This window comes from Drosophila albomicans, chromosome 2L (assembly GCF_009650485.2).
Source record: "Drosophila albomicans strain 15112-1751.03 chromosome 2L, ASM965048v2, whole genome shotgun sequence".
NCBI lineage: Eukaryota > Metazoa > Arthropoda > Insecta > Diptera > Drosophilidae > Drosophila > Drosophila albomicans.
The window spans coordinates 4,388,135-4,415,644 of NC_047628.2; the positions used below are offsets into that span (position 1 = coordinate 4,388,135).

The window sequence follows — 27,510 nt, forward strand, 5'->3', positions numbered from 1 at the left end:
AATATTTTACGCTCTTCTAATGAGGTTAATGTTCGAGACATGTTGACTCTGACTCAGACCCAGGCGCTGTGCGCTTGTTCAGCGTTCTATTTATACGATTTAATGGCGCATTTTGCACAAAAATAAAGTAAAGTACTAACCAATTTGTATATGCGATCAATCTATACCGTTCTATATCATTCCCATAGAGGCAGAAATGGTTCTATTTGTGTATTAGTATAAATAAAATCGCAACAGCATAATTAATGATGGCGAAAGTGCGCGAAATAAAAATCTAATTAAAATGTTGGGCAGGTGGTCCAGAGGTAACACAGCTAATTCATAATCAAACCAATCATTATATACATAAGATCAGTTGGGTATGAAGATGAATGAATCTTTAATGCTGCAGACAATACATATTCTATAAGCTATATATTTAGTCTGGTTCGTCTTCTGTTGTGTTTCCAATAAGATTCTATTCACTTGATGTTTAAACATGTTTAAACTTTTAGTCTTTTACTTATATATTAAAAACATATGTGATTTATTATGACATATTCCCAGCATGTGGCAGCGTTGCAGAGCCTCAAGAGCAAGACTGGCCAAACTGTTCATCATCATTCACTTGGCTTTGTATCGTGATTGTATCACATTGTGTTCATGATATTTCGCGACTGTTGGTCAATCTTTTTTTTTGTTGTTAAATGTATATAATGAAATACACTTATATGTATGTATGTATATGTGTATATAAACTGATTCAACGCTCTTGCTATATAGTATAATGGATAGTTCCGTAGCGGGCACGGGTACAGGCACGAGCTCGGGCTGCATGCGCCTATTTGTTTTTATGCTTTCCTTTTGGCGTTTCGCTTTTTTGGCAAGCGATCAATTTGACTAAACATATTGCCAGTGCTGTGTACAATTTAAGTACCAGATGTATACAGTCGAGAGCAAGATTCTAGCACCACATTTCCAATTTAGAAATGAGTAATTTACACAAATGTTTACAAAATCTTCAGCGATGAAAAAGGATACATCTACTTCATTAAATAACAAGTCAAGTAAGAACATTACATATTATTATAGTATGTTTTTAAAAGATGTGATATGTCTAATTTTTGAGATAAGAATATTGTTAAAATATTATTGTATTGTTATTTGAAGTTTTTTTCACTAGTATTGAAGAACTTGTACAAGAAATGGAGTTTGTTTAGAATATGTGCGCAGAGCAACAATAGTTTTTTTTAATGCTATACAAGAACCTTAGGCTAAATATGCTAAAGCTGCTCTGTATACTCATAAGTACAAATAAATAAATAAAAAGTACAAGCAACTGCGAGCAATCGCCCACTGGTTGATGCTGTTGCTCGATGCTAGTCGTTGCCGTTTGCTGTTTGCCGCTTGCTCAATTTCTTCATTTAAATAAACTCAAAATTCATAGAATTTTCCAAGCAGACGCACTTTACACGAACACATACACATACAAACACGTGTGATGCACACACACTCACTCACACGCTCGCACACTTTGAGAAAAACAGAGAATAGCCAAAAAATATATAGAGGAAATTCGTTTCGAAATGTGAATTTTGTGTTTTTTCGGCTTTTCTCCTATAAAATTTTCGTGTGCGAATTCAGTGCGACTTGGGCTGCTAACTTGAACGCGTTGCAAACGAGAAAATCATCCGAAACAGAAATTTTCAACTAGAAACTAACATATAACACGCCTGTATATATATATTCACATATATATGTTCGAATAGATATTCATTCTATTCATTTATCTAGCTAGCTGTCTATATAGTCGAGTGCGGTATATATAGATAGATCTATCGCCGAGTCTGCAGCACTGGCAAAAGTGAGCAATGCGTCGTGCCGCGTTTTTAAAAATAGAAAATTACAAAATTCTTTGCGCGAAAATATTGTGAAAAAGGTTTTTAATTCTCTGTGACTCTAGTTCGAACCCGAAAAACCAAAAGATCGCCTTTTCATCTGGAATCGAAGGAAAACCGATAACTTTTAGTAGTGCATGTTTTCCTCGGATTGTATGTGTGTCAGTGTGTATGAGTGCGTGCTTGTGTGATTTTGTGTGTGTGTTTGTGTGTCTGAAATGAGTGTTATATAAGAAGGCGTGATCTTTATGCAAAAATATAATGGCGATCTATAACAATTTAAACAAAGCAAAAATATAAAACCAAAATATAATAATCTATGAATTTTCAGTGTTTTTGTGTGCATAGATTGCCAAGATATTCGTAGAAAATTGAGTGCCATATCAACAACCACCACAAATAACAACAAAATCTACGATATATTGCTGTCTGAGCACTGAATATTACTTGCAAATCCAAAACAAGAAAATAGCCAAATTGCAATGAGTTCTGGGTAAGTTGAATATTACACACATACAATACTACATATATGTTAGTACATACGAATATTCTGTATGAATAGAAATGATCGCAGCTTTCTAGAATATGTCAACGTTTTCTGGAATGAACAACTATAAAAGAATCTCTGAAAAAAGGGGAAAACACGCTAATTATAAAAATAAATAGAACAGAAATTTGGAGTTATTATGAAATTATTATTATTTTGTCAAATATAATTATTATTGTCAAATATTAATTATTGGAAACAAACATGACTTGCAAATGTAACATAAAAAACAGCATAGATTATTTAAGCAAGTTTGTTTTTAGTAATTTTTCCAACTTATTGCTAATGTCACAATTGAGTCTAGACAATAGAGAAGATCCAATACATATCTGAACAGCTGCTGATAATATCCTAACGAAAGCCATAAAGTTGTTCGAACCCCACGCCCGGCAAGTTAAATACAGAAAAGCGAAACTTATGTTTTCGCTTGAGATAAATGAAACATATGCGAACGCATTTCTATACGTATGAATATGTTCATAAATACTCAGATATATGTATTCGTACATACGTTCGTACGTACATGTGTATATTTCGAAAGAGCCGCACAATTAAGGTTCATATAAAATTTGAAGGCCAAGAAACGCCCACGCCCGCTCTCATCTTCGAGGGGGCGTTTGGCAGCCCTCGGGGGCGAAGACGGCGGCTGGGGCTGCGGCTGCACGCGCTTTTTGGCAGGCGACATTTTCATCGTGTCTGCCCAATTTTTAACTCACCCCCCACACTCTGGGAAATTAATTAAATAATTTTGTTGTTATATTCTTCAACACAAATTTGGCGCCGTTAACTGTGTTTATTTGAGAAAAGTACTATTCGCATTATCATTTCTAAATTTCAATTTTGGAAAATTTATTGCAGCACACGTGTTGAGAATTTAGCTGACGACACACCGGAAGTTCAGTTGTTTCGGCAGCCATTTAAACGAAAGAAAATTAACGAACAAATACAATATCTATAGCACTTTTGAAATGGCCAAGAATTTTGCATAAAACTGCATTTCATTTTTATCATTTCTTTTTCGAAAGAGTCAATTTATTTATTTATTTTTTTTTTTGCATTTCACCGTTGACGTTGACGTCTCGCACATAAATTCTCAAAGGCCGTCAAGAAAATGTTGTGCGAAAAGCAAAATGTCGAATATATTAAGGAAACTGGGTCAAAATTATGTACTAGAGACCCAGATAAGCAAAAATATTCAGAACAAAACAAAATATTCGAGTACATAGAAGTGCAGGTAAAAAACTTCGATGGGAATGTCTTATTATTAATCAGACCAATAAGAAATATTTTGATTTTTCTATTAAATGTAAGCCAGCTATTGTAATTACATTTAACAAATATCAACCCCAAGACATAAAAAAATTATTGAACAATAAAAAAAAATCAGAAAAACACAATTTGTAGGTTTGATAGGTACCATAAAAAATCAAAACATTATTCGTAAAACACTATGGAACATTTCTCTAAATTTCGTCGTTAAACAAAATGTGAAACAGAGGAAAAAAACATTAATCTTTCGTGTGAACTTAAGCTCGGAGTGTATGAAATCTTACATATATTTACGAATTTGTGCTTGATTTGTTTATCTTTTATGTTCGAAGGCAACGTTTTGATGCATTACTCGTATTCGTAATGGTACTCGTATATAGACAATTATTTTGACACTTCTTCATTGCTTTTTGTGAGTTACGTAAGTCAGGTGTGAATTTATTTACCTTACGCATTTTTGCATTCAACATTTTAAGTGGAATTTTTTGTAGTCTTGGGGTTGTTTGCACTTAAGTTCAAGTGCTCGAGAAATGACCGTGAAAACCGCAAAAGGAATAATTCAACAGCGCACGTACAAAGAGGATTAAGAGGATACCCGAAGCTTTGTTGAGAGAATTTCAAAATATTATTTCAAATTGATAAATTAGAAAATGCAAAATTGATTTGTTGACGCATGAAATTGGGTTTCAGTGAAAGTGTGTGTTATATGAATTGTGCACAGATTATTTATGTGTCTTACAATGGGCTGGCGTCATTTTTTCTACAGAAAATCAATATTTCTGCATTTTTTCACAGTAAACATTAAAAAATTTGTTTACTAGTCAAATTCCAAATTCAAATAAAAAAGATGCTGGCGGCTCCAATTTCTCAGACGACCGAATGGACCACATGTGGCTGAGTTTTGAAAAAATGATCAAAAAATAATGTAAAATAAAAAATGTATAGTTGAATAAGAAATATGAGCGCATTATATTGTGCAACAAGCGCTCTGGAGTTGGACTTGCAACTTCAACTTCAACTTCAGCTCGGACTTGCTCTTGCTCTTGGTATTGGTGTTGGTGTTGCCTGGGCTTTGGGCTCAAACTATACTTTCACTCAAGTTGTGTCGCCTGTTGACCCGGCAGCTTAATATAAATAATTATGATTCCAGGCGGGCAACCGGGCAACCAGGTAACCAACCAGGCTGTCTGATGTGCTCATGTCATGCAATCAACGTTTCGACTCAAGACGCAAAAAATGACAAATGAAAAACGGGTTGCAGTTGCAGTTGAAGTTGCATTCCCCAGACCCAAGCAGGCAGGCAGCAGGCAACAGGCAGACAAGCTTCTTGTAGAAAGTCCAAATCAATATGATGAATCGATATTGTACTTAACTCAATTGCTGATTTTTCATTTTGAAGCTAAATTTTGTTTATTTTGATTGTAAATTCCCCCGCCTCATCGGCTTTTCAAGGTCGCACATGATTCACATAATACAAAATTAATTGCAACAACAAAATCAAGTAAAGATTTTCGTAAAACTTAACACATGCTCGTGGCGTGTCGTTTTCCTTTTCATTTTCTCTTAATATATAGTTTTGTATTATTTTATTGTCTATTTTTTATTCCATTTTTTTGTTGTGTGAAAGCTGCGCATTTAAAACAGTTTTTATTGCCCACATTTTTACCCATTTCCTTCTAATTTTCTCGCTAATGAAACATAAATTTGATGTGCTTCTCTCGTGAGTTTTTGCAAGCCGTTTGGTTTATTTTTGAGGAAAATATATATATAATAAATATTTATGCTTTCTTCTATATACATGTATAAATGGGGGAATTATTTATTGCGTTTCGCGGCAGACTGATCGACGATAATGATACTATGCAAAGTTTGGAACAAATGAATGTTTCTTAAAATAAAACTTTGCAGTTCATACACTTGTTTGTTCACTCTTATCTTCAGCACCATCTAAGCTGTTTAATCTGTCTTTATTTATGGGAAAACAAAGAATGATGTCCACACATTGTATGCAACTCCATTACAAGAAATAAGAAGGCAATCAAATCACTCACAACATGCCACCGACACACGCATTTAGGCCAAGAGTGTTAGGAAAATCTCGATATCTCGAATAATTTGGAAAAATTCTTTTGAAGAAGATTTAACACATAATTAAAAGAAATTTCCCTGCCAGTTTCCCACAATGAATGAGCCAGCGAATGCCAGCCCCTGGCTAACTAAGTAAATAGGCAACCCTTGTTGATTGATTATTGAGTCTCGCGGTCTCAAGTGCTATTCGAAATATGGTACGAGTATCTGTATCTATCTTTTGGTATCTAGCTGTTTGTCTGACCCACTTTTCGGCGCGCCACGAAATTATTGAATGAATAATAAGTTTAAGCCATTTTTCTGACAGTTGGGCAGCATTTCATTCAATAAGCACAATAACAACAACAACATCAATACCAATACCAAATTATTGACAAGCACTCAAATCCCAAGTGTGCGTCAATAGTTTTTGGTTATAGGCCAGCTGTCAATTTATAGGAGGCAGACCCGCCCGACACACCTAGTGAGTCACTTGGTAGCCTGCCCCAATGTCTATCCATCGAGCTGCTCATCCTCAGTCTCGAATAGATTCGGCTCGCCTCGCAGCACTATTTTGACATAAAGCGTGCCCCTTTCGTCTCTGCGGCACAGTTTCCACACATCTCTTGCCGAATATACCAGATAGTCGATGTTGCCGTGGAGCAGCTCCTCACTATCCTTCAGAGGTGCATCGAGAAAGTTACGTAGGCAGCGTAAGCCACGCATCTCACGCCCCTCCGGCCCATCCAAGAGGCTGACACGAGCACTCACCTTCCGTGCGGCAACTGGACTGACCAGATAGAGCACATACATCTGCTCCAGGTCTTCAGCCGGAGGGTTCACATACATCATCAACATGAGAGGCAGATGATGCACCAGCTGCAGTTCCGGTCCAATGGGACGACTCAGTCCCGCATCGTTGGAGCCGGCATAGGCAATAACACCCACCACATAATTGCAGCCAGCTGGCAGTTTGGCCAGATCCACATCATACACGGTGTGCCATGCGGCGCCAATCTCTACCATCGAATCCTCGGGGCGATGACACAACAGCAGATGCGCCAACAGCTCCTGTGGCTTCAGAAGTGACTTGCAGTCGATTACCGGGCATTTCGCTGGAATAGCATCGAACAGATCCAGCTGGGTGAAGATATTCTGAGCGAAGTGGTTCAAAGTCATCGAATACTCTAGGAAAGAGCTAAAAGACTTACCATTTTTGTGAAAGCTTTTGAATTTAACATCAAGTGAAACAAGTGTTCCGCTCAAATTGTTAGTTGTTGCACCTTGGGAACCGGAAATACTCATATCAATAGTCTGACAGTGGAAGCTGAGGTCAATCGATATAAAGAAATTATTTGTAGATCACTATCAAAAAAAGACTATAATAAACGCGCTACCATTTTAATAAAACCATATTCTAAAAATATACCTAATTAATATACTGAAAAACACAAAAATATACCGAAGGCTATATTTGGTACATAAATTTAGTACTATTTTCATCCACAGCAACAATGTCCCGTTTGCAATAAGGGTAATTTCTACAAATTCTACCATTTTTATCTGACCGAAAAACATTGAAGAATCAGAACAGCTGTAGTTATTATTGAACGTATTAAAAGTCGCTTATTATTCGATTTTTTTCGATTCGCGCGATCGGAAGTATGCGTGGCAAAAATTTGAAATAAACTTGATCTGCGTGCAAAGATAACAAATACTGTAAAAAAAACAATTATAGCTCTATCTCTTATAGTCTCTGAGATCTAGGTGTTCATACGGACAGACGGATATGGTTATATCGTCTCGGGTTTAATAAGTAGCGGGTATAAAAATATCGTAAAATAAATAAACGCCATCCAGTTTCATTCGGTACACAATTTAAACAGATTTTTTCTGTCATCTGTGCTTTCTTCTATTCGACCTTGCGATTGTTTGGATGAACAGAGCAAATTGTTAATAATTGTTACGAGTTATCAGTCAACAGATACATTTGTATCTGCAGGTTGTTATCTCAAATTTGCGCAGCTTGTGTGGTGCCCCAGCTAAGGCACTAAGCTCTAATACTAGACACAATCGGCATTTGGCAAAAATACGCCCGAAACTTCCACAATATTTCGGGAGAAAAGTACCGCAGATAACAAAACGTGAAAACAAGTAAAGTTGAGTGGGAAGTTTGTTGTGAATGCGCTGGAGAAGTCGGAAAGGGAATGACGAAGAGGAGTGCAGAGATAAACGTCGCGTTGCCTCTGTTCCCGTCGTTTTAATTATGAAAAGCTACAAAAGTAATAAGCAGACGACATGACTACCAAAACGAAAACAATTAGCCGCACGATAAGAGACGCAGATACAAGATGCCAGATACAAGATACACAAGATACTCGAAATCGTACTCGAACTGGTTGTAAGCCAAAAGTCGAAAGCGTTTGGCGTTTAGCTTTAAATTTGTCGCCGCGTTTGAAATGCCAGTCCGGCCAGACTGCCGCGGCTGTCCAACAACTTGCCAGGCAATTGACAGACATATAAATTGCTCCACAGCCTGGCAGGCCGGCAGCCTGCGTATCTTGTATCTTGTAGCTACACCCGCCACAGTCAGAGCTACAGCGGTTAGAGTCGTTGTAACCACTGTTGCCGCGTGCTAGCTGAACGTTTGTCATGCACTCGGTTTTCCTTTTGCGGCAGCAGTAACAACGGTGACTACCACAATGTATCTGCAACAAGTTGCTAACGTTGGCGTTGGCGTCGACGTCGACGCTGACGTCGACAGCGTTGCTGGCTTCGGCATCGAAGCACCGAGACGAACGAACTCGGCTTCAAAGCGCGTCGAGACTTTGCTGCGTGCAGTCGTACAGTGCGCTTCAGATACAGATAGTTTTTTACGATCGCCACTTCGAGATACACTTTTGCTTCGCGAGTGCGTTAAAACTATTGAATGGTTACGTTCGTTACTGTGTGAATGTGTTCTACGAATTCGAGTGTTAATTAACTATCTCAGTTGTAAGCTCTTACAAACTCTGCTATCTGACGATGTCAAATCAATGCAGCAGCAAATGTCAGCTTTGTTTTTAGTTAATTTGAACACATTTTAGCTCATGCCTAAAAATAAGAAACGTGCGTGAGCGTAGTCGTATCTTTTGGATACAAAACAGCAGCCAATCGTCCCGGCTCTTTCATGCTATTTGCGATAAAGATGTTTATGATGGTGACTGTGATGATGATGATGATGATGATGCTGCTGTTGTTATGATTATGAGTCATCATTTTGGCAGGCAAGCAAATGCCCAAAGGTCTTCCGATTGCTTAGATCGCCCTGCTCTCCAGTGAATCGGTCAATCGACTGACTCAGTTGCTTACTACGGTTATTTATGATTCTTCGTATTCGTTCTTTTTGCGCCTTTGTTTGACAATGTCAATAATTGCACGGCGATTGTGAATGAAAATACAATGGGTGGCACAATCAAACAATGAATTCCGTTTCTTTATTTGTGAAAAGCTTATCTCTAACTAGCAGATGAGCTAACCATCACCCAAGTAGCTCATTCTTAAATATATCAAACAAGGAAACGCACATCCCAGTGGGAAATTTTATAGAATACTAAATGAAAATAGCAAATAAAAAAACTTTTAAAATAATTTGTTAAAATGATTGTATGATAAACCAATTCAGAATTTTATAAACAAATAGTATTATTTGCAATCACAGTTTTTACTCTTCATGCCAACCTTAATGCAAATTGCCAATATATTGATTGTGCCCACAATAAAGAAGGAAGTTTGTCAGCTTTGTAGCGAGAATGTTATCAGTATTTTTCTGACGAGGCGTGCATTGATTGACATTTATGTGTGATTCATTTCAACAGAGCCGCTGCGAACTATGCAAAGTGCCTGACTAAGTGCACATACGAATAATAATATTTATAAATAAGAGAAAAAGACAATGGCCACCTCCACATTGACTGCAGCTGCGACTCCGTCCGCAGCATCTGTGAAGAATCCACAGCTGAAGCGCGTCGTCTACTCGAAGTATAGGGAACTCTTGGGATCGTACAACGATAAAGCCAATGCCATCATTGAGACTCTACCCGCCTATATGGTGCGAGAGGATCGCGGATTTCAACTGGAGCTGCCGATGGCAGTGCATTGCAATGATAAAAGCAGCGCAGATATGTAAGTGGGCTGAGGTTGAGAGGTTGTGGGGTGCAGCTAGATCTAATCCACTTTATGACAGAAATGTGCGATAAGGATTTTGGTGCGCAAAAAAACTGAAACAATTTCTATGTAAATATTTGGTTGTTGACGTGAGATTAGCGGCTGTGGAATGTGCAATTCATATGTGGCACCCTGTTGAGTTCTCCTAGCGCTATTTATAGACGAACACAGACACAGATACACAGGCACACACACACACACATACGAGATTTCAGAGAGACGAAACGAACATGCGGACAATGACTATCATTATGTCATGTTGCATGTGGCAGCTTTCAAGTTGTGTGTGCTGCCTGCCCTTGATCTTGAAATATGCCCAGCCTGGCAACTTCTACTAGCTGTGGAGCTGAGTTCGACCAACGAGTTTTTGTCGCCTGCAACTTGAGGCATTTTATGGATGTGCGCTGTGCTGCAAATCGTTGCACGCTCATTTGCATGAGTAAAAATAAAAAGTGAAAATGTAAATTGTACAAATATTTTTGCTTCTTATTTTTTATCTGCAATTTTCTTTGTTATTTGTTTGCTCGCCTGTTTTCACCTTACTCATGCCAGCTGCCAGCTAATGGACCAAATGAGCACGATGCAACATTTGTAAATACAGATACAAATATTTGAATAATATTTTCGGCATATTTCTTTCTGGTCTATGAACTGTCGCATTTGCCTTGGACTATTTGCATTTCGAACTAAATATAGATGACGTTCATTATTGTAAACGCAAATTCAATTGTTAGCTGATTCATGTGCATTTGCTAAGTAAATTAAGTCCCACGTTCAGGTTAATTAGTTGCAATACTTTGTTTAGTTAAATATATGAGCACTGAGCACTAAGTACTCAGTCTTCCTGCTGCCAAGTTGACACTTGCCGAGTCTGTCAAAACCAGCTGATGCTTTAGTTGCTCTTATGTACTTCCCTTAACAGCAAGTGCTAAGGGGAAATGATCCTCGACTGATTGACGTCACCAGACGCTAGCGTTGTCGTCGTCTGATCTTTGTGCTCAATATATCAGTTTTTTTTTTTGTATATTTTTTTTTGGGAACTGACGTTACTTCTAGACACGTGTGAGTCAAAATCACGAAAAAAGTGCTATGACGACAGCTCGATAGAAGGACGAGAAAACTATTAAACTGCTTTAACATTAAAAGTGTTTTGTTTTTGGCAAAAAACATATAAGTTTAAGATCTTAAAAGTCTGTTTATGTTTTGGAAATATATATACATTTGTTATAAGTGGGCACCAAGTAATAAATTATGGATTTTCAATAAGACATGAATATTATTTGTAAATCAGTATCATATTTTGCTTTTAAAATGGATTCCATAAATTTTAATTAAATAGTGATATAAATTATATTATGGTATAATGTTTTTTTAAAACAAAACAACTAAGGCCGAATAATTCTTTTGTGAAAATTTAATTATTTTGTGACCATCTTCTTTGCAAAAAATTAACTTTAGTAATGACTCATTCAGTGCATGGTATGATTAATATCAGTTAGTTTTCGATTGTAGTTAAAAGTTGTATTTATTTTAGGAAACTAGATTTATAGATTTTTATGGTTCATCATTACAGATTATTGAAGCATCTTTAAACTTATTGGAACCAAGAGTTGTTGATGTTTTGCATTCTTCGTAAACAGAATTTCACATATGTACTTATTGGCCGTCGACTTTTCTCCAAATAATTTGCTTAATTTAACCGTTTCTCATGTTGACATTTTGCTAATTAAAAGCCAAGAGGCTGAAGCTAATGCTGTCCGCCTCTGGGGATATGGACTGTTGGCATAGGCCCAGAAAGCATATAACATCATCATCTTCGTCTGCATCTGGCCAACGGGTTATGCTAAAAGAAAGTGATGGGGAAGTCTCTCTCTCTTTTGGACTTGGCTTCTCTTTTTTTCCTGGTGTTCTGAAAAGTTGTCAGGCCTGTTGGTCTGTTAGCCTGTCGCCTGTCAGCTTCATTAGTTTTTATGTTTACTCAGATACAGATGCACATGCGCACATGCACATGCACAGACACCAAGATACAGATACAGATAGAGACCATGCACGCATGTGACGTTGCGTTTATGATTCGTTTTTAACTGCTTAGCCTAAGTGGGTCAGGCGAACAGGAACAGGTGATGCGATAGCTGCTCAAGTGATGTATGGTGTGGTGCAAAAGTGTCGCCAGCACTTTTCCAATGTGCTTGTTGAGAAAACCGCAAATGCGAAGGCAAACCACACAGAGCGAGCGTATTGCAAAATTGCACCCACAAGTCAACAGAGCGCATTGGGGCAATCCCACAATCCGCTTTACATGCAAATTGGAGCGAGTGCATCAATGTCAAACACAAACAGAGAGCGACAAAACCGAACTGAATAAATGCAAATCCAAAGTCGAGTCCGATTGTGACGTAACTGGCTGCGGTCGATGACAAACGCGCCTCGCTAATTGAGTCCATGTGTAGCAAATGGATATGTATCAAAGTTGCTTGCTATAGTTGAAGATAGACTCCGATATGCCATCTGACCATTTCTAATCGAATCGAATCGATCTATGGTCAGCTATGCAGAGCAAGTCGCTGACTTAAACTGACCATGGAGTTTGAAAATAATGTTTCTGCTATTGCGTTTGGTAGACTCATCCAAAATTGTAAGGTTGTTTACTTTATTTCATTGTTTTCATCTCCTCCTTCCCAACACTCTTCTCCATATTTTCTCTCGTGACGTGCATTGACACTGGCGAGACAATTTTTTATGGCGCCCGCTAGCTGAAGCTGGCAATCTCTTTATGGCAAGTTAGGAAATTCATTTGAACTTAACTGTTAACTGTTTTTTGTTGCACTTAATTCGTGTGTTAAAAGTAGTTGTTCCCCATTTAAGGGGTGCAGTTATGAATGAGCAATATTACTTAGGCCTGACAAGCCTGCAAATCTGCCACGTTTCAACTTGTTGCAAATCCAAATGCGCATTTCCTACTTTGCCAAGTGTTTAATAAATTTAATTCAAATGTGTTTATATTTATATATTTACAGTACAAACAGATTACCTTATAAGAATTTATTATACATGAGTATATTTATACGTGTATGAGTATTTATATATACAACTGTTGAACAACTGTTTACTTAAGAGATCGAATAACTAAAGTACTGAGAGACAGTAATTATTTACACAATGTTATCTTTATTAAAACTGTAATAATATTCGATGTTATGAAATATTAAAACAGATTGCAACAATAACAATAGAAACCTAGCTACCAATAAGCATTATTATAAAACGTAAAACGTATGTTCTTTGAATTTACAAACAATACTTAATATGTTGAAAATCCTTATCTGTATATTTGCCACTAATTATTGTTTATCATACAAATGATTTGGCAACACAGAATGTCACTCAATACTTATTTATATTCCATTTGTTGACATATTTTTTTTATTGTGTATCAAAGTTGTTCATCCAAAATTGAGAATTTCCAATTGGTTTCATCTGTATTCAATGTTTGGAGTTATTGGTCTATGAATAAATTTGAAACAAAGCTTTTGAAAATATTCTGATTTTCTTATTATTAGACTATCCGCTCACCATTATTCGATAAATGGCAATACTTTATAAACATTTTTGAGATGAAATTATGAAGAATAGTAATCACCATGGATTATAAAAAAATAAAAATTGTAATTAACTGGTAACGATTAACGCTTTTTGATGCTAAGAGATTTTCCACTCGTATAATAGGGCCTCTCACTTTCATTCACAAAGCAAAAAGCAATATGCCTTGAAAAAAAACTGACCGTTATATCCCTAGGCTTTGATTGCACTTCAACTAATAAGTGGGTATGAATGGCAATGGCAGCATCTTCAGTTCACTTTCCCTCATTCAACAACAATAAGAATGGGGCAAACAAAATACATTAACTGGCAGAAAAAAATTGGCTCATTGAACTGTCGATGAGCGAGTCATTAGTCAAGTAGCAAAAAATGAATACATACATATTGAAGTATTTATACATCTACATACATATGTAGAAATATATTTATGCGAAGAGGGATCGAACAAATGGGGGCTCTTGACGTGGAGCGTCAACTTTAAACAGTTAATAACAATAGACTTAGCCAAAATTATGATAAATAGAAGTACAAAAGACGAAACGAAGAGGCGTGCAAAGAGAAGTTAAAACAGAATTGAGAAGAACCACAAAACAATTTGCATGAAAATGAAACGGTTTGATGACCAAAAACAATCACATCTTATGCTAATGGCAACTCTCCCTCCCTCTCTCTTTGTAGATATGGTCAGCGTGGCGGAGGCGCCGTTGGAGGCGGGGGCTATGAGGCGCCCGCCTGCGTGCAAAACGCAATGATGACAAAAGACAAGAAGCCCTTCACCTATACGCCCGGAGGCATAGATCTCTCACAGATCCGGTCGGAGCGCATGGCCAAGCGTTTGGCGCGCAACGCACAAGCCGAGGGTGCTGGCACTGGAGCCGCTCAACAGAACAGACCTTCGCCACAGTCGCCGGGAGGCAATGTGGCTAGCTCAATGGGTGCCGCAGCCATGGGCATGCCCTTCCAGGTGCTGCCACCTCCACCACCGCCACAACCACAGTCGGGTAAGAATGGTAATCATGCTGCTCCTACAGCAGCACCCCCACCGCCACCCCCACAACAAAGCACATTAGCACCACCGGGTCGAGGCAGCGCACCCGGCTCGCCGGCCACGACACGCAAGTCGCCGACGCCACAGCGGTTTGAGCCGCCACCACTTGGATTCAGACCGGAGATTAAAATTCCGAGCAATCCGATGGCGGCGTTGCGCAAAGTGCCGCCGCCCGTGGAGAAGAATACCTTCTGGAAGGATGAGTACTGCAAGGAGCGCTCCAAGAGCCCGTTGCCAGAGTCAACTCAGAATCCCAATGCTAATGGGTACAACAGCAGCAACAACAACAACAACAATAACAACAACAGCTATGATGCAGTTGATGGTGAGCAGAGAGAGAGTAAGAGAGAGAGATGGATATCGATCGCATCATTTCGCTGGCTTTTGGTTATGGTTTTCTTGGGGCATCTAATTCCAATCTGTCGGCGGGCCAAAGTTCTCTTGGTACAGTTCTTGGCCCGCAGTTCGCCCGCCTCATCTTGATCGCCGGCTAATTACTAAGCGGTTTCTGGTGCTTTTAAACAACATTTGACTAACCTCAGACATCAAGCGGCATTATCTATTGGCATTATTCTCCCCACTAACGGCACTAAAATTGATATTTAATTCTCATTTATCGTTTCAATTAATTAATCCTGATTTTGTTCTTTATTATGGTAGCGATTAAGCCAACCAATGGTGGCAGCAACAACTACAGCAATGGCAATGACAACAACAACAGCATCAACAGCTACAGCCCATACACACCAACGCAAGTGCAACAGCAACAGCCACAGCAACAGCAGCTGCACCAACAATCACAGCAGCCACAATCGCCCTCACCCAAAACACCGCCACTGCAACAACAGCAGCAGCAATGGCAACCAACGCCACCGGCAACACCACCGCAACAGACGCGTCAGGAGTTCCGCAGTGTTCCCATGCCAACGTCGCCAGCAGTTAATGTTTATACACGGCAATCAGACTCTCCACGTTCGCCCTTCGAACAGCAACACCAACAGCAGCAGCAGGAGCGTGCCACCGAAAGTCCTTTCCGCTTTGCACAGATGCAACAGCAGCTCCAGCAGCAGCAACAGCTGCAGCGTCCACCAGCAGCAGTGTCTCCTTTGGCGCAGCCACAACAGAAGCCCCGTCCACCCACTGCCGTGTCTCCTTTGACACATCCACAGCAGTCACGTTCACCGACAGCAATTTCTCCGTTGGCTCAGCAGCAACCACAGCAGCAGCAACAGCAACCGCAGGCTTCATCTTCTGTGCCCTGGCGTACGCAACGCACTCCACAGCAACAGCAGCAACAACAGCACCCACAGCCCATTTACAACAATGTGCAACAGCAGCAGCAACAACCATCACAACAGCAACGATCTCGCGATATCTTTAGCCCAGCCAAAACAGAACAAATACAACAGAGCTATGACAATCAGGAATCGCAATACCAAGGAGCTAAACCTGTGAGTACTACGAAACTAAGTATGGAATGAGGTTCTATTCCACCTGTTGTTGAGTCAGAATCAGAAAACAGCCAGTTATTGAACATGAATATAAGAAGTCTTCAAGGAAAACCAAAACATTTCAATAATAAACAAGGAACAGACATTATTAAATCATTTCCAAAATTTTAGAATAATTTTACAAGAATTTTTCTTCAATTCTGGGATGCCTCGACATGAAAAAAAATCAATAAATGCGAATGGATCTGACGAACTTATCTTGTGAACTCACAAATTAAGTTCAATCATTTTTTGCTATGCAACTTCTAATTGTCTGAATAATTTTTAAACACAATCGTTTTGCCTTGATCCCCAAATCATGCATATCCCATGCACAGTTTTCTCCTTCTGTAGGCAATTCTTCAATCATTATTGCACAGCATTCGCGGAAGCATTCAAATTTATTTTTAAACAATTGCAGTGAGCTGCGGCAAAAGATGCGCACAACAAATTGAACATTGAACGCATTCCGCGTGAGCAAGCGCTAAAATTGTAGGCGCTAAAATTAGCGATTGACAAAGGCCAAACACGAATTTTGAACTTGAGGCAAATGCAAAGAGGATTTATTACAACTTGAAAATATTTTTGAACTACTTGAGTTTCTTATATAGACACTACAACCTTTATCTCTCTTGGCAACCTCGCCACTTATCACCAAATAGGAGGTTACCCGATAAAATTTAAGTTTTCTTTTTACGAACATAAAAAAAGTCGCTTAGTGAATTTTGCGTCCATGAAGTGAGATACTGTTGTAGATAATATCAAATTAGGGTAAAGAATTCAAAAATGAGAAACTCATTGCCATTGTTATAATTACATTTTTTTCAATAGACCAACGTTGGCTCGCTTTACATTGCACCTTTGCAACAGCCTGTAGAACCACAGGCCCAACGTCTGTTGCTGCAGCAGCAACAACAATCCGGTGCACGGGATTCACCTATGCGCCAATTGCCACAGCAACAGCAGCAGCAACAACCACAGCAGATTGGAGGTCAGCCACTGCGTTGGCTAAGCTCACAACCGCAGGCCAAGGAGCAGGCGCCTTGGGCACGTCCCGAGGAGAATGGAAACGTGATGCCCTCGTCCTTGCGCCAGCCAGCTCAGTCAGCTGGAGCAACGCAAGTGCAGCCTACTACTGGATACTATCAGCCACAGCCACAGCCACAGCCACAACAAGTGGTGCAAGGCAATGGTTATGGCACGTCATCCTCTCCGGGACAGACGTCACAGCACAATTTTGGCTCAAATGCTCAACAGAGCGGTCTCCGTCTGCAGATCAACACGAACAGCATCAGCAACAATGCGAGCCAGACTGGACCCAGGGTAAGCGTTAAAATATGGTAGAAGTTATATTTTTCTGAATTATCTGTTTGTCTGTTCATAGGAACGTATTATTCCAATTACATTGGAGCAGACGCCAACTTATGCAGCTGCACAGCCCAATTTTGGTGGTAAGTTGGAATGTTGTTTTTGTAGACTTCAATGTGTTTCTATGTGGCGCTTTCAATACCCTAAAACCCTAAATGTTTGTGACTAAACCAAGACCCTTTTTACGTAGTTTGTTTCCCCGATTGCGAACCCATATGCACTCTCCAACCCATTCCCCCCCACATGATCCTTTGACTGACTTCCGAATGTTCCAATATGTAACTCTTTCCGTCTCGATATCAATTTGTGTCTATGTATACTCTTTCTTTCCTACGAAAGCGCCTGCTGGCCACATAATACGCTCAGCTAATCAATTTGTCGATCAAGGTTACAACAACTACCCAGCATCAGCAACTGCACAACAACAGTTCGTCTCCAACAACAACAACAACAATAACATCGTCAACAGCAACGGTAACAACAATTCAACACGCATCATACCGATTGCAATTGAAGGAGGCCGTGGCGGACCTGTCTCCCAATCACCCGTTATCCTCCAGAAGTAAGTAGTGTCCGAAATGACAAAGGAAGATCCGATTCCTTCATTACACTACTTTTTGTGCTTTACCAACATTAAAACTGAAATAGTTATGCACCACTACCACTAGCACTAATGCGTATTAATTTTGTGCTTTCTTACAACCAAATCCCTAACGACTTACCAACGTTTTTAGTGGCAATTACAATTTGTATGTGCATCAATGTCCGCTAGAGGCGGAGATACTCTTCAGAAAGAATCGACTCAGGTAGTACTCCGAACTCTCGTACTTTCACTCAGTCGCTGCAGCTGTAGCCCGATAACTTACTACTATAAATACCATACTATTCAGTGTTGTACAATGTTATTTAGCAGCAATTAGCATTTAAAACTTGTGTTATCATGTTGCTGACGAAGCTCTTGTATTTCTCATCAGGTGGCAGCTCTGACTGTCCAGCCTTGACTGATTACCACAAGACAATCGCATTAAGCTTGTTTAGATTTGTTAATACCGATGTCAGCTTCGACGGGAACATGATCAAAATTGTCGCGAATTTAAATGCTAACTTTGTTGGAAGTGATTTTAAAAATTTTTTATTTTTATTTGTAAATGTTGTGTGTATATTTATCATCACAAGTTAATTCTTATGTAATTTATCATGAGTTAATCATTTATTCAGCACATGGGCATTTTGTGAATTCTTATAAAAATTGCACATTTCAATATCAAAAAATAAAACTCACTCACAAAAGTAATAGTTAATCCCACGTTTCGTTCACAAAAACAAAATATGTTATTTGGTTTTCAGACATTATCAAGAGCATGCTAACCAAAAACTTAACCTAACATACGCCTATATCTACTTGCAGCGATCCACGCTCACCGCCCATACAATCGAAATCGTTTAGAATATTGCAAAAGATAACCGACACCGTGGACGACGGCAGCGGCAGCGATGGCCGTCAAGACTCGCCACAGAGCACTCGCCAGACCCAATTGGATGTGGAACCGCCGCAGTTGCAGCGTCCACAGTTTGCTCGCCAGATGAGTGCTCAGCAGGCACGCAATAGTCCGACTATTGAGCAAATGAGGCGATTGCAAATCGCACAGGATCAGCAATCGGGTACGCCTACAGTTTGGTCCCCGCAAGGTGAGATCTCATTGGTTCCCCTCCTCCCTTGCATCTTCTTCTTTCTCTTTGCATCTTTTTGCATTCAGCATTGGTGATCATCATCGGTAAAGTACAATTACGTGGAGAGTGTCTTACGGTTTCAATTCGGTTTCCCCTGTCTCTATTTTGTTTTAGGCTTGATCTCTAGTTTAACTCTCGGTTGGGTTGACCCTTATACTTTACTAATATCACGCTTTAAGCCACAACAATACAATTATTAGAACTAATATGCTTACTGTATCTGTCCAACCATAAATAAGGTATCGCTTAAGTACAGTAAAAGTTGACAACAGCATTACTAAGCAGCTTCAGTTTAAAATTCATATAGAAACTACTAATGAGTCCTACAAAATCGAATGTATTTACAGGTAATGGAGTATCAACACAGAATCGCTTTACACCACAGCGGTCTTTATATGGTGAGTATCGATTTCAAATTCTCATAATACAAAAAAAAAGAATGTATCACAAAGAATATTTGAATTTTGAGTCTGAAGATAGCAAACTATTATACATTTTTTGGAAAATACAATTATTAATCTTCTTTCACAGATTCATCTCAACAACCACAACAACAACAATTTATACCAGCTAGTGAACAACAAGCACCGGAGCCGAAAAAATACACCGGTAGCGCCATACCCAGCCGATCTTTCAAGATCCTGCAGGCTATGACAACCCCAGAAAATGCCGGTAAGTGAAAATATTTTCAGAATTTAAATGCATTGCTAGAAACAGGATAGACTCAAGTGGCTCTCCCATGCATATACTATAATTTGATATGTAGGTTAGACCGAGAGGTTTACATACTTGTAAATATTCCATAAAACATCACTAACAAAGGCATAAACACACACTCGTATACAAATGCACACACTCCACACTCACATTTATACTGCATCATGTTATTATTCACAGTGTTTTATAATTGTATTCGTGATGGAGAGATTTCACCTTTCTTGAAATTCATTGTCTTATCCTTTGAAACTGTTTAAACTTAGACCATATCTAATAAATGATAAACAATAAATAAGTGACAACAAGCCCTTCCATTTTTGGGATCAAACACAAACTCTACGAAGCATGTTGTATTCCGCAATGGATATGAGCTAAAAGTTCTTATTACATCTTAACGAATCCATCTCAAACTCCATTTCACAATCACTCACAATGCATACTTGAAATATTTGTATATAGCTTCTGCTTGATCGTTGATCGTTTAATCTATGGAACTCATATCATATGCGCAGTCGAACTGTTGGTGTATTGAACATAATATGCACTCTCACCTTGTCTATTTCTTTTCTTCTTTCTTTTTATTTACTTTTGATAACCGTGCACCAAAAACCGACCTCAGAACATAAAATTCACACCGAGCTGGACTCGGATTTGGAAAATGTTGAATTGAACGAAAACAATAATCACAATAATAATAATAATTATAACAATCACAATAATAATATTACTTGTAATAATACTGGGAATAATGAGAATAACAGTAATAGTAACCATAACCGAGAGATTAACAATAAAATGAATAAACGTCATAGTTACACTTCATCCACATCCACACCCACCCCTACTCCACCTCCCAACTCAAACACATCAAACACATACTCATCCAATTCATCCATTAGTTCAGATAGTTCTGCCCCAGCAAAGCCCCAACCAGAACGTTCTCAATCGGTTCCCCCTCATTACCCGTATGCCTTCGGTTATCCCTATCCCTGGTACATGCCACCACCACCTCCGCAATCCGTCCCTGGACAGTCTGCAAATAGGGAACCACCGCAAGTGTTAAATTGGCCTTATCCCTATCCCTATCCACCTCCATTGCCTCCATCCGGTGATGCAAAGCAAGGGGACGTTTATCCCCCCTATGGGTATTATTATCCTTATTACTTACCCCCACCACCAGCCTATGGTCAGTCTTGTCCCCCTGGCGATGCCCATCAACCACAAAACTATCCGCCGTTTATGCCGCCCTATGGTCCCTATGCTTATCCGGTAGCGCCCAGCTTTAGTCAGAGCTCGACGGAGAGTCGTTCAAGCAGTGTATTGCCAGACATAATCATCACTCCAAGCACCGATGATGTGCCCTCTCAGGTCATAATGCAGCACCACATCAAGGTAGAGCCACGTGAGCCACCCAAGCGGGCACACTCCGTAGAGATTGAGGAGGTCAGCAGTCGGCCAAAGTCACGGAGTATTTGCACCAACAAGGAGCAGGTTATCGACATGCTTAGTCAGCGTCTAGCTAACATTAATAAGATTGCAGGTGGCAATACTCAAGACAATCTATCCAAACAACTGCAGAAAAACTACGCCGGAGAAATGGCTAAAGAGTTGGGAGCACGTTCACCTAGTGAAAATGATACCGAGGATAGCAGCGATGACGATGATGACGACTCAAACACACCCAAATATGGAGCTACTAACGCAGCACCATCTCCACTGCAGGCTATTAAGTCAGTGACCAATGTGAATATATTCAAAGGTTTAAGCAACATCCCAGTACAGCAGTTGGATTCTGAGAGTGAAGATGACGATGAAGATGACGACGACGACGTAACAACAGCTGACGAAATGTATGACGAAGAAGAGCAAGTGGAAGAGGAGCATGAGCATCTCATAGAAGAGATTGAAGATGAGTACGTCGTGGAGGAAGATCTCAGCGTCATATATGAGGAAGAAAGTGAGTTGGAACGGAGCAGCGATTACGCCAAGACGGTCATCAAGCGAAATGACTCAAGCATGAGCGATGCTACCATTGCTGATCGTCAAGGTGACGATGAGGATAACTTGGACAAACTAATAGAGGACAATGACAACGGTGAGGATGACGATGAATCAAATTCGGTGACTGTTCGTCTACCATTGCGTTTCTCCTTTAGTCGGAGTTCAAATGATGAGAACATTGCCACCGTTCAGGTGGGCAGTACCACACAGAGCGAGGAAAAACGCCAAAGCATAGACAACAAACGAAATTCCTTCAGCGTTGCTAAAGTAGAGAGTGAAGATGAGGATGACGATGATTGTGAGGTTAGCGTTACCATAAGTTTATCAAACTCGTCGCGCTCCAATTCAGTTGATAAGTCATGTCCACCCGTTGTTGATAAGATAACTGGCCGTAGGACAAGCAATGAAGATGTCACCACATCATTTTCACTTGGAATGCGTAATAAGTTCTCTACGGATATCCTGAATGGCGATGTGACAAATAACATCGTCAAATCGGAACCAACAATGGAAGTGGCTGAGGACGAGTCTCCAGCTGCTCCCAAAGAGGAATTCGATTTCTTTGCTACGCTCATGGCTACCAAAATGCAAGCACAGAAGATGATGGAACAATCAAAGAACTACTGGAAAACACCAGAAACTAAGACTGTGGAACAGCCAAAGGAAGCAACTCAACAGACGGATTGCCTGAAACTAAGAAATAAAGAGCAAGAATCAGAGGGTAAGCTAAGACCAAAATCTGGCGATCTTTCTAAGACTCAGGCCTCGTTGGAGGCGGCAAAAAATAGCTTCTGGTCTACATTTGCAACGGCAGCCAAGGAACCTGAACCGATAGTGGAATCAGAGCAGCAGGAAGAAGACATTGATTTCTGGGCCAGCATCGATGAAAGCAAAAATGATTCCCAATGGACCAAAAAGAAAAAAACTGTTACGTACACTCCATTAAAAAAGGAAACGGTGTCTACGATAGAGCATTGGACCACCACACTTAAAGCCAGAGTTGAGATCCTACCGGAAGCGCAGTGCGGTACCCTCCATTTTGTGGTGGAAGAAAAACCGAAAGTGGTCGAGGCATCTGCTGACGAAGAGGAGGACTTTTGGGCATCAGTGGAACAGGCAAAATCAGAAGCGAAAATATTGAAAGTCACCGAGAAAGTCGCACAAGATTCAGGAGCAAATCAGGATGAGCAGAAAACAAAGTCGGATTTTTGGGACAATCGGGCCGCAGATGCGCCAAATGAAGAATTAGTTGAGGAAGCCATACAACAAATTGTTGAAGACGAGCAAATAGATTTCTGGTCCGACATGGAGACATGTCAACCAGATAACCAACCCAACCACTTTGAGTTTGATCCCACAAAATATCCTGAGGAGCCGCGAGAGGTAGATACAGACGAGGAAATTGATTTTTGGGCTGAGATTGAAGCAAAACGTGAACCAGACGATGATGACGTTACTTTTCACAAGTCAGCCACTTTCTGGGCACGCAAGGAACGCCAGAACTCTGTCGAAGAAGCTCCCTATAAACCAATGGAGACGAAAGCATTCCGCGCCAAGTTGCCGGACGAACCAGCGATCGAAATTGATGTATGGGCCACATTAGAGGCAGCTCGGGGTGAGGAGCCGGTGATTGTTGATCCAGTTGTTGAGGAGGAGCATACACTGGCGGCTCAATATGAAGAATTGGAGCACGAGAGCGAGGAAGAACTACCAAAGGAAACATCAGTAGAAGAGACTGCTAAGGGTGAAGTGCCGGAGACGAACCTGCATTTGGTTGATACCATGTCGCTAGCCTCTATGCATGAGCCAGCTACTGTGCACACCTGGACACCTTATGCACCCAACAATGAAGAGACCGCGGAGATCAATAATGAACCTGACTTCTGGGCTGATATGGAAGAGGAGCGTACCAAGAAAGAGCAAATAGAGGAAGCTGAACAGAAACGTCAAAACTATCGCCAAGCGATGGCGTTCTTCAATACCTCCATTGATGAACAAAAGGTGGAGAAAAAAACTACTACGCAACAGTGTCCTCGCAACAGTGGTCTTCAAGAAATAGAGGAGTTTGAGGATGCCGATATAAATATTGATTTGGGTCCTCCAGGAGTGTACGAGATTGTTGGCGAAGAGAACGATATTGTGGACCAAAATACCATTGAATCTGTTGAGGCCGCTGAAGAGGAACGAGGTGCTGTGACGCCCACAAACTTTGTGCCCCAATTGCCTGAAGTTTATGTAGAGCCAGAATCAGAAGCAGAGCCCGAAAAGCTGAAGAATCTTCTGCCTAATGGACTGCCCGATCTGGGTGTGGAGAAGTTCAATGAAACTCCTAAAATTTCAGTGCGCGATCGCATTAATGTATTCGAGATAAGTCCTCCAAGTGGCGACAACAAGAACACGTCCAACAAAGTCCTAACAGTGCAGTCGTTGTCCGTGGACAGCGGTCGTGGCAAGGGACAGCTTTCCCGCAACAGCAGCACACAACGTTCGGAATCAGAGATCGAAGAGGACGATTCTGGAGTGACAGACATGAACCGACAACTGTCAGAGACGGATACCGAATCAGAGAGCTTCCCAGAACTCCGCAAGATGACGAGCTATCAGCGCGCCGCCACACATTCCAGGCTCTTCAAGCTGCTGCAGGATGAAAATGATCTTCCCGAGGGTGCACAAACTGGGCAGGTGGATGAGTTCCAGTTTAAGCCGAGCAGGCGCAAGATTGTTCACAATGTCTCTATTACACGTCGGCAGAACCCGAGTGCTGTGACTGAGGCTGAAACAATGACTGAGAGACGCGAACGTCTCTCGCTGCCGCTCCGCAAGAATACCAGCATTGATGCGGACAATCCATCCACACCGAATAGTCCCGCTTCGCCCATTGTGGGACCATCGGTCAGCAAGCAGCGTGTTGTCAGCGATAAGCTGGTAAATGAACTGGTTCAGAGTCTGCTTCTCAAGAGCGACAGCACACATCTACGCAATCTGCCCATGGAACGTTTGCAGGCAGCAGCCAAACGTGCTCTTGTCGAAGAAATGGACTCGGTAGAGAATAGCTCGCTTGACAGCACGCCAGCGATCACACCCAAACAGGATAATGAATATTCTGACTATTACAGCAGCTGGACCGATGCCAGTGGCGGCGAGGAGATTGTGCCCTCAAAGGCTTTCCGTGCTCTGCAGGATCCCCGTCGCAGTCCATGGACAGTTCGCTGTCCGCGTGTGCTTAGCTCCAAAACTATCAATCGCGATCTAGCGCGTGTCACAGAATCACCGGAGATTTTGAGTAGTCGGGGCAGTAAAAGTCCCGAATGCTTTAGGCAACAGTCTAGGGAAAGATCTACTAGCAGCTGGCGCAAGGTGTAGATGCTATACAAGTCCAAGGTTTAGCTCATAGGGGCGGGGATCATACAATCATATTTTAGATTTTAGTACACTTGCATTTGGGTCTTGCTCTTTGTGCAGGCCAACAGCAACAAGCACTGCCCTTGGTGGTAACAGGGAGCCAGTAATTGCATTTCTCATCACATCACATTGTACAATATGACAAAAACTCAAACTATTAATTAACTAAATATCTAATGAATAATGTAAATAAAACTGAAGTCAATCAAATCAACTGAAAACAAAGAAAAATCGTTCATTCGTTCGTTCGTTCCGTTTGTTACCTCAGCAGTCACAATTTTAAAATTCAACATACACATATATTTATTTTTCTTTATATATATTCTTATATATATATATAAACATATTAAAATAAAAACAAAATAATTCCTACCAAAACAAACCAATAACCGAAGAAAAATTAAAAAATCAAACAAAACCCAAAAAGAGTTATCAAATCGCCACAATAAAAATCAGTTTCATCAACTCAATGATTTTGTAGAACTCGTTCAAAATCCTAAGGTACCTAAATTAAATTAAAATTTTATCACACCCAAATTAGAGCTGTTTTTCTATTACAATTTCAAATTTGTCCTCTATCTATATTCTATGTATTTTTTATTTTTTGCCGCTATTTGATTTAATTTAATTAGTTATGTGTGCCGTATTTCTCTTAACTATTTATTTATTGCGATAAATATTTGCGATATCAACATTTTATTCTGCTCTATAAAATACACACTTTGTAACTTGAACATTCCCAATTAACCAGGTTTGTATTAAAGTAATGATTATCAACATACTACACTATAACCTTTACCTAACGTAATAAAAGACTAAAATAGTCGACCGATTAACCCTCTTTTTGTAGAGCACATATAACTTGGCTTAGTTAAAACATGAAAAAGAGTTAAAAATGTAATGTCGCAAATATTTTAATCAAATTCTCAAATGCTTTCCCTATATGAAAATGGTATTAAACAATTTAAGAATCTTGGAGAGTAAACTCCACCTTGAAACAAAATGCTGAACAACGAATGAAGATTTTTTGCTGCATTACTGAATAAAAAAGAAACAACTTATACGAAAAAGTATGATTATTACAAAAAGAAAAAATTTACAATATAAAATGAAAAGTCGTTCGTAACATTTAACCATTCATGAGCTGCAAATATATACATAATTGAATGTTTCTTTCCTTATACTTTGATTAACTTGTTGTTTTTACACACAATTAAATATATATATTCTTAACCAAAAATTAATCGTTAATTTTAATGATTCTGATTATGATTATGATCAATATGAATGGCTTATACCCTACGAATTGAATTCAGTTTACAAAATTTGTGCATTTTTTAAGTAAATTAAACAATAAAGGTGAAGTTTCCTCTCGAATTTCTTTTGGCTGCTATGCAATTTCTTTGAAATTGCTGCTTAACTTTTTATTTGTTTTTATATTTACTTCTTTATTTTGATTTTTTTGTCTGTACATAGAACGTACCTCCTTGCCTTTTGAAATCAAGACTAAAAAACCAAAGGCAAAAACTTCCATAAACTTATTGTCAGCTTTATATGTGTATTTCAATCTGATTATTAAATATGTTTTAATCGGATTGTCATTTGGTTTATTTCAGGACCTGGACAATCGGATCTATAATTATTTCTCAACGCCATAGAAATCAATTATAGCTGACGGACTACTGGAATCGTGTGTATGTCTTAGTTTAAGCACCAGGAAACTTAGGATTACCATAATCAAATAATTTGGGAACGGGCCCTGCAATAACAGTTTTTAGTGAAATTTCTTAAAACTAACTTTAGCATTGTATCTGATGAAATGATGAGAAAATCTTGTATTTTCTCTAATTGTTAAACGCGATTTGAAAGCAGCACTAAAACCTCTAACACAATTTTCGAAAACCAATAGCGAGAGCGAATCATTACTAATCCTAGCACTTAAACGTATAAAAAAATGAAAACAGTTACACGAGACAGTTAACAGACGAAATAACAACAATGAGGTAACAACGAAACGAAAACAACAAACGCAATGACAAGTAAATCGACCAATCATACAAAAAATGTATCCGGATAAACGAAAAGCGCATATTACAACGATTAATATTATTAATAAATATACAAAAACTGTTTAAGAAACTTCTGAGGACTTTTAAATACTTTCATCAGCTTTTAACAAGGTTCTTT

At 39.6% G+C, this 27,510-nt stretch overlaps 2 protein-coding genes across 12 annotated transcripts; one reads left to right on the forward strand and one right to left on the reverse strand.

Moving 5' to 3' along the window:
- The first annotated feature begins 1,628 nt into the window (after positions 1-1,628).
- LOC127565219 (putative mediator of RNA polymerase II transcription subunit 26) lies at positions 1,629-27,462 on the forward strand. 10 transcript variants are annotated; one of them, XM_052002769.1, is made up of 12 exons: positions 1,629-1,843; positions 2,209-2,370; positions 14,245-14,954; positions 15,275-16,065; positions 16,936-17,427; positions 17,489-17,555; positions 17,812-18,034; positions 18,207-18,278; positions 18,881-19,161; positions 19,551-19,601; positions 19,735-19,875; positions 26,940-27,462. In XM_052002769.1, exons 2-12 carry the CDS (start codon positions 2,360-2,362, stop codon positions 26,960-26,962), a joined length of 2,862 nt encoding a protein of 953 aa, XP_051858729.1. In that variant the 5' UTR covers positions 1,629-1,843; positions 2,209-2,359; the 3' UTR covers positions 26,963-27,462. The 10 variants fall into 10 exon arrangements, with proteins under 10 accessions (XP_051858729.1, XP_051858730.1, XP_051858724.1 ...); XM_052002770.1 differs by lacking the exon at positions 1,629-1,843 and adding an exon at positions 1,904-1,918; XM_052002764.1 differs by lacking the exons at positions 1,629-1,843; positions 2,209-2,370 and adding exons at positions 8,580-8,754; positions 9,618-9,924.
- Positions 6,073-7,064, reverse strand: LOC127565224 (uncharacterized). 2 transcript variants are annotated; one of them, XM_052002779.1, is made up of 2 exons: positions 6,972-7,064; positions 6,073-6,900 (listed from the first exon to the last, which is right to left on the reverse strand). In XM_052002779.1, the coding sequence occupies exons 1-2, from the start codon at positions 6,999-7,001 to the stop codon at positions 6,274-6,276; spliced, it is 657 nt and encodes a 218-aa protein (XP_051858739.1). In that variant the 5' UTR covers positions 7,002-7,064; the 3' UTR covers positions 6,073-6,273. The 2 variants fall into 2 exon arrangements, with proteins under 2 accessions (XP_051858739.1, XP_051858738.1); XM_052002778.1 differs by having other exon boundaries at positions 6,073-6,915; positions 6,972-7,059.
- Positions 27,463-27,510: the final 48 nt, after the last annotated feature.